Below are 14,747 nucleotides of genomic sequence, written 5' to 3' on the forward strand. Positions count from 1 at the left end.
TCTAGAGCTGTGAAACCATGGAAAGCCCTCTGGACTAGGAAGTGCTTGTTCGTTATTTTAAAGATGCAAGAAGACACAAACAGTAACCTTTAAAATATTGAGTTATTTATATATTAAAAAAAATTTTTAAAGTGGCACAAGAAGCTTGAGTTGTTTCCCACTGTGCACCACCTGCACTACACACACACTATTTTTAACATATGGTCTCTAGCATGAAAACATTAATGTCAGTAATTTTTGTGATTTTTTTAATTGCAAAATTTCCCTTTCTGGACATGTTACAGTCACATTGCAGTCATCTGTTCAGTGCAGTTTATAATAAAGGCATCATCTCAATAGTAAGTAAAAATATCACACTGCCCCTTTGAAAGAGTTGTATCAGCTCCCACACATTCTACTTTGAGGATTATGATGCATGCAGTGCATGCTATCTCTGGACTACTACTTTCCATTGCAGAGACAATTGCCACTTTACTGCTGAGACTGAGGAAGAGCCTACAGTCAGAAGAGTCATCCAGACTGTATTTTCAGTAACAGAGTAGGTGGAATTAGCATATAAAGAAAAGCATGCCAGAAATTGTATCTGTGAGCAAGAACTGGGCAATGCCCTCTGAAATTAAGGGCCAAACAATCTTCCATTTATAACCTTTCTAATATTGCAGCAATCCTGATCCAGAGGCCACAGAAGACAATGGAGTTAGTAATCTACCTAACAGTTATCTGCACGGGCAGACGGAGAGCTGTGCTGTGTCCAGCACTGTAATCGGGGCTGGGTCACACTGCCCAGATCCTCTGCCTGAAGGGAAGCTCAACAGCTCACACTACCAGAGAGGACTGCAGGCAGCTCTCACTGGGTGCAGAAGGTCACATCATCACCCTGGCCTTGCTACCAATGTGGCAAGAGTTTCTAAAGAGTACATTCTTTATGCACAGTTATCTGCCTGTAAGAAAGAAAGACAGTAGCTCAAAAGACCTATAAAAGGAGGAACGTCTACACACAGATGCAATCAGAGCGCTTTGCCATGGAGAAATCCATCTGGAGATTCATCCAGTGCTGCACAGACACAGGGTTCACAGCATCTGAAGGGATGTAAAATTTATTTCCTACCCTGACTTGTGAAAGCAAATATTTTATTAGCCACTTGTTGCTGGGCCTTTTTAGAGAGATCCAGAAAGAAGCCTGTATCATTTTTTTTTTCTCTCTCTGTCTTCCCCTACACACTGCAGAACAAAAAACTGACACATTGAATCCCTTTGTTATTTCACTGCTTGGCGCTTCTGATTCTTATAGCAGGAGAAATCCTTGCTTTTTTCCTGAAATTATTAAGTCATGTCTGTCTTTTAAGACTTATCTCTACAGTCCTATTAATATCTCATATATTAGGACACACTAAAAAAGATTGAGGATCTTAAGAGTTACAAACATGTGACTTAGGACCAAGTCTAGCAGAAAACTCAGAATTCCAAAGGAATGTTATTTCAACTTGCACCTGTGAATCTAGGTGCAGTACTTGATACTTTGTCCATTTAGGACTTCTAATTTTGCAGCTGTAATCACCAGTACTGATTGAATCTAAAATATGGAGCTAATTTTCAAGCCACTGTAGCTATTATCTCATAAATGCCAGAGATCATGTAGTAGTCCATTAATTCTCTAGGTGCTGTTACAGCTTTCACTTTTAACTCCAAAAACATTCTATGCATTTTTGGTCTGTCACCTTCATTTCAAAATACCTCTATGTTATCTTAAGAGCATTGGCTACAGCAAATATACTTCACTGGAATTAGCAGTGCATTACACTCTACATAACTTTACTAATAAAAACACATGCTTTTCCATCTCATTCTTTGGCTACTGGGAAGTCTGAGTTTGATATATTGTGGCTTTGAACATCTATAGAAAAAATTAATGATGATGTAAGTGATGCACTGACAAGCAGATTGCCATTTCTTTTAAATATATTGGATTGAAGGCTGTAACTAGCAAAATACCATCCAGCCATCCACATTTACAGTAATGATACTATTTTGCACAAGAAACAAGTGCAGGCTAACATTAAGCAGACTTCTGCCTTTTACGATCCTTTCTGGGAATGACACTTTTGTGGGGAAATTGAATTTCTCACTAATCTACTTCTAGAAAATTTTCCATCAGTAATCTCTTTTCTTTGGATTGATTTCAGTGTCTGTCTTAGCTTTGATTAAAAAAAATGTTTAATTCTTTTGCAGACTCTGGATGTTACTTTCAGTTCCCTGTCAGTTATAAAAGACAAAGGAGAGGGGTAAACCAGAATCTCATGGAGATTTGTGTTAAAGAGAATCAGTGGCAACCTGAGAACTGTTTTAAGTTATCTTTTCCTAGAAGGGACAATAGAAAAATAGAAAGATTGCTTATACTGCAATTTCAATTTTTAACTAGTTTTGCTGCTTTTACTTTCTATTTGTTTTATGCTGTCTTTAAGTTCATCTACCCAGACACTATTTGTCAGGAAATTTCATTGCATCCTTGATTATATGAAACTCCCTGACAAATAATGTTTGAGCCACTGCATTTTATTCCTGATTTTGAAACCTAGAAGGTAAAGTGACTTAAGTGAAACATATTATGCATGCAGAGAAAAACAAGGACACAGTTTGTTTACTCTGATGAATTAGGTTGTACCTGTTGATGACAGAACATGTTCATAGTATACTAAGATCATAAAAAGGGATAAAAATTGAAAACAGCTGATCATTCATTTATTCCATGTTTCAACCATATCCAAAATTCATAGTTATAAGGACAATTATATTTCCTTCAGCTTTCCTTTTCTACTATTTAACCACCCTCAGAGGGCAAGCTGTTGTATGTGAAACACTTCTCTTCAGTTCTCATTTTAAACTTAAGCATCTTTCCTCAAATCAGCCTGAAGACAAATGTCTGTTGTCTTTTACAGCCTAAGGGTACTCAGTAAAACTACAGCATTAGCTTCAGTGACCCAAATGACACTCGCCTTTATTTTTACATATTGCCTTTTTCTACAAATACTTATTCCCTATCAATTTTTATTAAGGTACAGAAGATGTTCTTTGCCCCAAGTACATAAAGAAATGTTTTCTATTTTTGTCAAAAAAAGAATAAGAATTTTAAAACATCTTGATGTTAAGCTGTTATAAGATATCCTCAGACACATAGCTTCATATTCAAGACAGATAAACATCAGGTAATCCTCACTTTTCTCAAATGAGATACAACCACCACGACCACTTCACTGGTAAGAATGCAGATGCAGCCTTTCAAATGACAGTACTAAGCAGTACAATTTCCACAGGCGAGTAGACTATTTGCATTCAGTAGGGTGGTTTTTATCATCATACTAACAAAGCAGGACACTGAAACTGTTAAAATACTTGTAATCTTTAAATACAAGGCTATTTTGACAGAACATAACAACAATAACAAAGCAGATGATAAGTAACAAGAGGAAACAGAAATGGCAGCCTGTGCAGAAATGTCACAAGCAAATATATGTTACTTTTGCAATCTTAACACTCCACCTAAGTTTGTCACAATGATGAGGCATCTGAAATTGAATGCAAACATTTCTGACAGAACAGTCCTAGAAATCCTTGCATATTTTTTTTATGTGAAAATATTTTAAAAAGTAGAACTCTGCAACCACTGCACCTTTACTGAACTCGACTCAGTGGCATTTGCTTCTTTATATATTACTCTAAGGACAGTGAAGTCACATCATTTCTGAAACTCCTACTGATAATTCAAAGGTACAGAAATGCTGTCACAGGAAATAAAATCAAAATGCTATTTTATTACAAGGGTATCCAGAAAAAGAATGTATGAAAAGCTCAAGGACAAAAATACTGAAAAAGAGAAACATCCAGCTTTAACCTTCTATGAGTGTTTAACTTGAAGCGTATCATGTTTCTTGCTTAGATAGGCATGTGCTAGGAAACATTTCCACACAGTGATCAAAGATATTCCAAAAAAGCAAATATTCAGACTTCAGTCACAGCAAGCTACATCAAGTGCATTCTAATATCAAAGCATTCTGTTAGCAATCTACTTTTGTTCCAACCATAATTATTTCAGATAACTGACCAGCCTGATCTCACTTCCTTAGGCAACTAATGGCTGCACTCAAGATGGGCCCATACAATTCAGGCAATAACTGCTCCCTACACTTCTATCCAGGCTTCTCACCCTGTGACATCACTTCTTAGCTCCCATAAGTATACACCATGAAGATAAACCATGCCACAGACTAACATTAACTGGCCAATCATAAAATATGGTGGTTATCAACATTTATCAACACATTAAAGCTTTTTATCTCGCAAAAGAAATGTGGAATGTTCTTGAAAAAGTTTTATTGTTGTTGCTGTTTTTTGTTTATTCCCTCCTGTGTACTTTTAGGAGCTGATTCCATTCCTTTCAGCCTGCAAATTTTATCTGGATCCTTTCAACCCATTATCGTCAAGAGAATGTTCCATAAAACAGGTACTAATGTGCCCAAGTAACACCTCTGCATTTATTTTTTCCTGTAATTTTGTAAACACCTCACACACAATACTGAATGCTGGGTGATTTTCAGAAACTTATGACCAGAATGGCAGTATAAAAACTAACTTGACTTGGAACATCTGATGTACGTAAAACAAAAGTGGATTTCACGAAATCCTTCCACCCCACTAGTCACAGAATCGGGCCGAACCAGCCTGTAAGCCACTGACACTGTTGTGATGCTCCCAAAACCAGTACATTATTTCAAAAACTGAGGTTAGTGGTATCCAAACTGGGCTGCACACACTCCAGGAGATATACAAGATGATCCACTGGCATGCAGGAAGAAAATATTAGAACTTTAATAACTGATGAGTATAAATTAAAGATAAATAAATATACAACTACTGGGGGTGCATGTTCACAAATGTTTCACTACTACAGGTGCACATGAAATAAGTAGGCTCTGGACTGTCTGAGGTGAGATGAGACACTTATCTAGTATACTCAATAACACAGATAATTCATTTAAAACTTTATATACATTTTACATACATTTCATGTATGTTCTGAAATAAAGATTCATCTGTACGAAATCTCATCTACATCCATCTTTTGCATCTGACAATAAAAGCATCTGAGCAAAATGCCTCTAGCCACATGGCTCACCACATCTGGTTTATACCATAGTTAATTTTACCTGATTCCTTTTTGAAATCTTCAAGAAGAAATTTTTCTTCCTCTGTTATAGTCAGTGGATTAGAAATGTGATAGGGTAAATAATGGCAAATAGGATTAAGGTACCACAAAAATTTTAAGGATCAGAGATGTTTAATTAGGTATAAACATATGCAAATATTAAGCTTCACTCTCTCATTATAGACTGCAGGTTTGCATACCACAGGGAGGTAGATGTCATCTTTAGTGTTTTCCTAACATATGTTTCCAATCAAGTCATTAAAACATAGCATAAAAAACAATCCAGACAGACAACATTATATGAAAGCAAAATAAGCTCCACTATTTTAGCTGAATTATCTGTAGTCTATCAGCTATATCTTTTATTAAAAAAAAAAAATAAAAAAAAATGCAATCCCAGAACCAGTTTCTGAAGAAGAAATGACTGTTGTGTTATGATGAAATAAGGTTACAACTTCAACGATGTTAGGTAAAACCTGTTATTAAGAATTTAATTCTTTATTACCTTAAAATAAGTAAATTATCAACCAGTAGAATACATACAATCAAAGCTTGAACATCTGCTTTCAGTCTTACAATTTGCATAAATCAAGCATGAGAGGTTATTTAAAATTTGCCGTAAGTCTAGAAAGGAACAACTTCTTGTGCCACTTGTTAACATATCAGTTTCACTGTCTTTATCCGTTCTTCATATGCAAGTAGTGCTATAAATTAGATCATTCTTACACCTTGATGCTAAATCATTTTATTCCAATTCTGTCACTGTTGTGACTAAGGGATCAGACCTCCACGCACCATTGTATATGGTGGGAGAGGCTCACAGATAAGGTCTTAATGTCCCGATATCTGTTCCTTTCTTAGTAACTCACTTTTTATTCCAATTGCTCCTGAACACGGAGCTAACAGTAAGCACACTAGCACAATTCTCAGACCGCATTCCTTGACAGCAGTAGTCCAACCAGCACCTGCTGTTTTATATGCAAATTTAGGATTTTTCACACCTCCTATACACATCACAACACTGAATTCTGCTTAATTGCATTAGATGTTTTATAATTTATTTATTGAATATTTCAATTACCCTCAATTCCTCCGCATCTAATAACTTCCATAATTCACTACTAAACCATTATGAAACCATGTGCTGTAGAACATGAAAGTTTAATAAACAACCGATCTCCTTTTCTATAAGTGTGTGTGTATATGTACACACATATATGAACATACATACTTACTACCAATGCACATCTCTTTTGGCAATCCTAAAATAATTTACTGCAAAAAAATAAAGATCATGCCTTAGATCTCCCTTAGACTTGTTCAAGCCCCAGCTGTGATAGGACAGCATTACATTTCTTTGATAATCTCTAAAATGAGCTACCAGAACACATTCTTACAGGGCAAATATAATGAAACAAAACTTAATGTAACAGGCCACGTGGAAAATGACAAGGGCTTTTATATAAGATTATTTTACTTGCCAAAAGCAATCTGGTGTTTAATGAAGCTAATCCATGTTTTCTCTTCTCATTCGGGCTATGTGAGAACCTACTTAAGAATTGGCATTCCAGTGAGAATGGAAGCTACAGAAAGCATTGTCCGCTACACTGGATCTTATGAGAGGAATAACAAAGTGTCTCAAAAACAAACAAACAAGAAAATGCCTCAAAGCCTAACTACGCTTCAGGTGATGAGTGATACAGAGATATGTACATAGCAAAAACTGAAAATGAAAGCAAGCCAGGAGGAAATGCAGAGAAAATTGGTTACTATGGTCACAGAGAAAAGCAAAGATTTCTTTTTTAATTTAAGCTTGCTGAAAAACAAGAAGAGATCTGTGAACAAGAGTATCACCTCTTGCTGTTTGCTTCTCATTTGCAATGTTTATTTCTAAGGAAGTTTCAATAGGCAAACAGAACCATAGCAATGAATCACCTGAGGAACATTCACCTCTTCCCTTAAGGGCAACAGTACTGAGAATGCATAAGTTTTGACTAACCAGAAAGACTCAAAATATCATCAGTATTCTGATCTGCCTGGTAGTTTAAGTTTCAGCTATTTTTTCTCTTACATCCTAGAGACACTTCTCCCATTATAGAACTAAAGAACTGTTTTGCTTTGGAAAGTAAACGGTCATATTGCTAAAATGATGACACAGCATTTCAACTTCATGTCTGGAGCCATGAGGTCTCTAAGGAGAGCCTGTGAAATGCAAAATGAGGACAGTAGGAAAACAAGCGGCAATCTCTATCTTCATGTGGGAAGTTAATGAGTATACTTAGTCCACTTAGTCCAGAGAACTAGGCAGTGGGAGACCTAGGCCAGAACTTAGGGAGAAGTAGGCCAGAAAAGCAGAAGAGTGCTTGATACACACTCTAGTCACAACAGCAATCAGAGCTCAGTTAATGAGGTGTAAAGAAATTTGGACCATTCCTAAATATCTGCTGTCTTCCAGATAACATGAAGAGCTGATCATCCTCCTCAGCACTAGATGCCAAAAGGAATGGATGCTTAACTTCCCCCATTTGCTGGTTTACATCATGCAACTCTCTCAGACAGTACAGTAAGATAAAGGGGAAAACCAGAATATGTCAGCAATAGTGGTAGTGGCAACAACTCCATGAGCCCAAAAGAAATCCTGTCAAATATCAGGAACATCCACAAGGGCAGAGCTTTTCTCCTACAATAAAGGAACTTTTACACAGACCTCGATCATCTCTGCTTTTACATTTCTTTTGTACATATGATTTTTTTATTTGAGAGATCTATGAAAGCCATGAATATCCATATTCCACAGAGGTTTAAAGAAACAGATTTAATTTCTGTAAATTAAGCCTCTTGAGTGCTTTCTAAGCACCTTCTGAACAAAAACTTGAGGTAGAAATAGCTGGACATGGAAAACAGTCATGTCCTTCTTTGATCAAAAAGTCTCAAACCTACCAGAGCAGAAGAAACAATCCAAGAATCAAAGCTTATATCCACAATGTCTGCTAGCTTTGTAAATGGAAACAACAACAACAAGGAAATAAGCCTGACCTTGCTGCAATAGAAGAGGTACTCTAAGGAAACACTCATATTGCATTGGAATAAAAGCGTGCCTGGACATTAGTTCCAGTCCCTCAGCCAAGCCTGGCACTGAAAGTCCAGATTCCAAGCCAGCATCCAGCGTAGCACAGAACAACAAAAAGACACTTGCCGACTTATTTTTTCCACCCACTGATAAATGTGAAAATACTTTGAGGCATCATGGCTGGTGTCTCCTGGCTGCACACAAAGCTCACATAAGATTCATCACCTACTTCTATCAGCACAAAAGACAGATTCTAGTGTATGTGATGGCACAGGGTCTACAAAGCAGAAGATCTCAGATAATGCCTCTGGACAGACTGATTTTATTTGTAATCATTTCAAATGACTTCTGTTTAATTGAAGTCCATCCTTGCTCTGAGACACAGTGGGCACTAACACTGAATCAGCTTTCTTCATAACTTCGTTAGTATGATCATGTGGGAAAGTTAAAACCTCATGAATTCATTGGTCATCTAAAGTAAATATGTATGTTTAGTGTAACTGTGTGGTTTTGTTGTTGTTTTTTGTTTGTTTGTTTGTTTTTTAACTCTCCAATTCAAAGATGCTCTCCAAGACCAGTGTTGTCTGACACTTTCCAGCCCCTGTGTACATTACATTATTTGGCCTAGAAGAGCACTCCTCTAGGCAGAACATACAACTACAGTGAATAAGCAATGCTCAAATTAGCCAATGTATTTTTGCTACTTTGTAAAGAATACTGCTTCCAGGACAATTAATTTTGCAGAAAACAGATGTCTAGAGATAAAGTCCAAACAAATTACACTTTCTCAGAAATATGCTGTAATTCTTACGTTTCATGACTTCATCAGTTCCTGCAGTATTCTAAATCCATCAAGTATTGAAAATCAAGTGTTCTTGCTTTAACTAATTTAGAGAAGTGACAGGAATGAGAAAATGACAGGTGTGCATCCACTCCATTTTTCCTGCTCTGATAGTTTTTCTGACCAAAGCACTGAAGATCCTGTTACAGAAGACATTTCTATCTTCTAGAAGAGCTCTGGGGGGTGCAGGAGAACCTGTGATGGTTCTCTTTGCATGATCACCATCTGAGTGCTCTCACTTTGTGAACCTACACATCTGTGACACAAGAACAGGCAATCTAAGTTGCATCATACTCAGTTCCAGACTGATGTAGATGCTGAGAAACTGCCATGGCAATTAGTTCCACTCAGTTCTTCCTAACCCTGATAAAGGTGCATGAGGGTGGATAGGGGACATGCTATTTCTTCAGTCATATATAGTCCTTACTCGTATATCTATACCTACCCAAGTCATTACACAACTTTGGTAACAAGAAAGCACAGCTTGATTTTACCCAACAATGACCAAAGACTCATTCACAGAAATATGCTCACACATATACAGACAATATTCTAAATTCATAAGCAATATGTGATCTCACGATACAAATAGACACAGAGTAAAATCACTTATATGGACTTGAATGCAAGGACAACTACATTCTGAACACTCTACAATGGAAACATTTTAAACATACTGAAATTTACTGAGCATTGCCATATGGACACGTAAACTCTCATATATATGTGTATATATATATACATACACACACAGAGGCACATTATGCAGGTTATTTTTGGAACTGTTAATACATTTAGAAATGTTAGTTTTTTTTTAAACTTCTCTGGGCACACTTCAACTGACAGGTGTGCTAATGATTACAGAGTTTTTGCTTTTCCCAAACTGAGAGAATCCTTTTTACAACAGTACCCTACCTAACAAGTAATTACATGCATCAGTGAAATCAGTAAATCTGTACTCATTTTCCTCATAAGCTATTTTGAGCTACAAAAGAGGTTAATCTACCACCTTTTCTAGAATATATGGAACTGCTGTCAAAATTACTTATTTGTCATGATAATTATTACTCTCTGCCTAATAAAGTATCCTCTTCTGCCATTTAAGCAAGCAGTTTATTTTTTGAGATCAGAAAACATGATTATTCAAACTCCTTGGATTTAATTCAGTAACCTGTCAAGATAAATCATATAATAAAAACAGAGCTATTCTTCTTGCATATTCTGCCAACTTAAAACTCCTAATATTTCAAGTTTAAATAGGGGAGGGATTGTTCTGAGACAAAATATCTCTGAACTACTGTGCATGGAAGATTACATCATCTTTAAATGCAACATTCCAACAACCTCACTTGCTTTGTCTTTTATTACTTCTCCTTTTTCCCCCACTCTAACCTGCTTGGAGAATCTTTCTGAAGTTAAGACTCCCTGTCTCTACTGCAAGGATGGTCAGCCTCCCTGTTTGATAGATGTCATTCAAAATATGCACACGAACAGCTTTCTGTTTCAAAATAGGTTTGTTTATTATACTCACTGCTGCTGTGTCACAGCATCTTCCAGCCATGCCTTTTTTCATATGAAACATATACTGTATCACAGTTTGAGAAGTTCAATCACATAAGGTACGATGGGGTGGCTGACTTCTGTCACAACTAAAAAAACATTACCTGAACAAGACAAGACATCTGCCACAAACAAGTAACACAAGTGGTTTTTTTTTCTATCAGGTCTGATTTAGAACAATACAATCTTCCCTTCACACACACATGCTGGTATAACAGAAATCAACAATGAAGATTCTTAACCCCTTAGCTGTTCTCTACAGTTTCAGGCATTTAAACACCGGCTAATTCAGAAAGAGATGAAAAATCAGAACAGAACTCCTTCCTTAGTAGGCAACTGGAGAAAACACAAATCTTTGACTAACAAGCACACCCAATTCAGTGAGTTCCTAAAAATTATATTTCTCATTTCCTAGCACTCCATTTTTCTTCATTAACTGAACTCAGTTTGCAAAATAAAGCCAGAAATGCTTCAAGAAATCCAAATCTCTTGTCCTTTTTTATATATATATAAGAGGATATAGTCTGTGGTTTCAGATTTTTCTCATTTTTGTTTTTATAGTTTTGGTACAGTTCACTGAATGGTAGGAAAACATTAGTCAACTCCATTAAGTTGCATAAACACTCTTTCTTCTCTTCTACTGCCCAACTCTGAACGTCGGATCTAAACTTACAAGTCATGTTCCTCTTAGTAATTTAGACTTAGGGAGTCCATGTATCTTGGAGGTGGGAAAAACATATTTACTTTGACCGTGGAGTGATGGCTTTGATTTTGAAGCAGATGCACTGTATTTCCTTATATTGGATTTGATGTCAACTGAGTAAAAATAAATCCTCACAGCTATACATATCATGAAGTTATGTCCAGATCAAACAATTCTGCAACCACTTCCATTTACTGTATTTTACACTACTAAAACTCTTTGCACACATGAAAACAATAGGTCAGAATAACTGAGTGCCAACTGAAAGGAATAAAGCACCAGTTACAGAAACCATGTTAACAGATTTAGGCTAAATTCCCACATAGCGCTCTATTTAAGAACTGACATAAATCGCTAAAGCATTGAATGTAAAATCATTGTTGTCAACCTTCCTAATCAAAGAGCTTTTGATGATTCCGTGTACCAAAGATTTCATTCTGTCCTCTTTAAGGCACAAATAATACTGAAAGAATTGATCATGGTTTTTATTTCAGAAGCAACAGAACTCTAAATATTTATTTATTATTATGTGAATGTTCACCAATAGTCCTGCACTGTCGTCATGTATCTAAACACTGATACACTGAATTACACAACTTTTTTTGCATCAACCCTGCCAAATCCCACTTAAGCTGAGGGTAAGATATGCTTCTAAAAAAAAGGAAAATTCTATTTTACATGCCTACATTTGGATCTGAGAATTATACACATCATTTCTGTGTGTTTTTTTTTAATTATTCTGTGACACTAGATTAAAATTGAGTGGATGATAAAATGCTTCAGCAGTGTAAATATATTCATCAATTCGTACAGTGGAAGGAAACCATTACTAACCATAATTTACTACTAAACAATTTTAAGATTTTGATGTATAGTTAAAGCTTTGGATGCATAAATAATTACCAAGATTAATATTTACTGAACACATATTTTATCAATTAAAAGAAGAACTATAAAGAACAAGTGTCCAATTCTATTTAGTTTTTTAAGTTAGGCCGGTTATTTTTTTTCCGACAAGCAATCAATTCAGATAAACAATATTTATAATCATTCTTGTTTTCTATCTTCAGATTTTTTCAAACAGGACAGTAAAGACAGGCTATGTACTCTTTGGGCCTTTCAAAGCAGAAAATAACGTGGCTTTATAATACAACATTCCTGTAATTCTCTAAGAAAAAAAAAAAGAAAAAAAAAAAAAAATCAATGTTGAAAAGCACTAATACTGTACCTTGATTTCTTCTATTTCATCTGGCACTATCTTGTATGCAGATATAGTCCCACCCAATCTGGAATTGAGAGAAGAAAATATTCTCAGAATCAAAAGCACAAAGCACAGCATGTTAACAGTGTTGTGACCCACTCCAAAACGCAAAAAATCTCACCTGTAGGTAAAACAAAGGTAAAACCCACCCAGCCCCAAAACAACAGGGAAAAAAACCCCCCAAAAAAAAAAAAACAAAAAACAAACAAAAAAAAACCCCAAAAAAACCCAAAAACAAAACCTCAACACCTTTCTACTTCATGTCATTAAAATAAGCACACTCAGATACACAGTGTTCTTCACTAAACTCCACCATAAGAAATATGTCAACCAAGCAGAACTACCACTGCTAGGATGTTATAGAGTACATTAACCGACATCAGTCAACTTATTTCTTTTCTAAGCTGTATGGAAGAGTTTAAATATTTTAGGCCTGACCTGCTTTGTGCCTGTATTTCACTCAACTGTTAGCATACCTTACAAATGTGTATACAAATGCAATTCCAGAAACTGAAATTTTCTAAACTGTACAAGCTTCAAAAACCTCACAGTTTCACAGCTTCATGTTCGCAGTTACTAATTACAAAGTGGAACTGTTAGCACTGATAAGGAAAAACTTCTTTTTTGTTCCACATTCGATTTGCTGAAAAGCTATGATAAAAGGTAGGTTTTTTTGTCTGCATCTTGCAAAAGCTTATGGTAAATAATCATCCACATACTGAGTGAGAATAAAGACCATGTAGCATACATACATGGTGGTTAATATTTGCTAGCTACTACTGTATTTTCCCCAGAGACATGCAAACATGGCTCCTTTTATTTTATGAAGCAGCATCATTGATAGTGACAATTCAGACCTAAAAATATAACAGCATTAATGACCTTCCTGCTGGCTCTGCACAACAACAGCAGACATTTTCTGGGTCCTACAGAAATGGAAATCACATAATATTTATTGTAAAGCAGTAGAGAGTTATCAAATATATATTTGTATGTGTATCCTCATGTTATGAGATTTTCCCTGACAACTCTCAGCATTTCTACACAGGTGTGTTTCCTTACATTCCGTCTTGAAATTGTTATACACATTGCTTACTCAACCTAAAAAGGGAAACAAAGAGTAACAGAGAAAATACATTAAGATTTTCCCTGTAAATCCAGCCTATCCATATTTCTACAGTCACTCTCAGAAATTAACAGTTCAAAGGCTTCAGACATAGAAGAGGAAGTCTGCACAGAAAAGATTCCAAAGTTCATTAGTGCTCCAAGTAGTATCAGCCATGATTACCAAGACAGAGACAGAATCCAGATACTACAGCATTTAAATTTATCATAGATGGTCAAAAAATGTAGTTTTTCCTATTACCTCTGCACCATCCTCTGCTGCTCATCCTCAATGCAACGGAACATTGAAGAGAACCAAGAGAATTTTTTTTTTTTTGCCACCACAAGTAAAAATGTGAGGTTTTACTTTTAATTGTATCTGATCTTTGTTCAAAGGACATTGCCCGAGATAGCTGTTAAAAAAATAGATAAGAAAAGCTTTTGTTTTTAACACCACGATAAAGGCTTTCTTTAACACCATGACAAAGAATGGCTCAGATGTCATGCACATGAGTTGCACTTGATTGCACCTGGCATGTGGCCTCTGTAAGAACATGTTTTTTTTTAACTGTTTCTGATCAATTCATGTTGCAATGACATCTTTAGCTTGGAAATCCAGGCTATGCAAATAAATAATACCAAATTTGATACTGAGTGAAGAACAATAGGCACATAAATATACAATTCTATAAACACTCCAGAGTCTGGAATCCTTTCTCCATTTCAGAATATAAGATTCCCCTTCATTTATAATTACTGGAAAAGAGATGCAGTATTGCCATGGAAATTTGGTAATACAGAGGAACATAATAAAGACATTTGACTCTGTATAAAATTTGGCTCAGTGTTTCACAAAATTTTAAAGGTAGCCCACATATCAGTGGGATCCAGTTAACACAGCCTGAACTCTTCTACTGGTTGTAATTACTATATGTGTGGGGCACAGAATTGATTTTACTATGTAACTAGGTATCTATGAGGAAAAAAATGATTTCAGCTGTGGGTTTG

At 35.9% G+C, this 14,747-nt stretch overlaps 1 protein-coding gene across 42 annotated transcripts in view; it reads right to left on the bottom strand.

Annotated features, from left to right (window-relative positions):
- GPHN (gephyrin) overlaps window positions 1–14,747 on the bottom strand; it is a 242,594-nt gene that overhangs the window by 129,459 nt on the left and 98,388 nt on the right. For all 42 annotated transcript variants that reach the window (XM_015864861.3, XM_085550352.1, XM_085550355.1 and 39 more), the window contains exon 3: window positions 12,603–12,660. In XM_015864861.3, the coding sequence (XP_015720347.1) occupies window positions 12,603–12,660 (58 nt within the window). The remainder of the gene's footprint in view (window positions 1–12,602; window positions 12,661–14,747) is intronic.

The sequence above is a fragment of the Coturnix japonica genome, chromosome 5, assembly GCF_054131305.1.
Source record: "Coturnix japonica strain WE chromosome 5, WE-NBRP24, whole genome shotgun sequence".
NCBI classification, from domain to species: domain Eukaryota; kingdom Metazoa; phylum Chordata; class Aves; order Galliformes; family Phasianidae; genus Coturnix; species Coturnix japonica.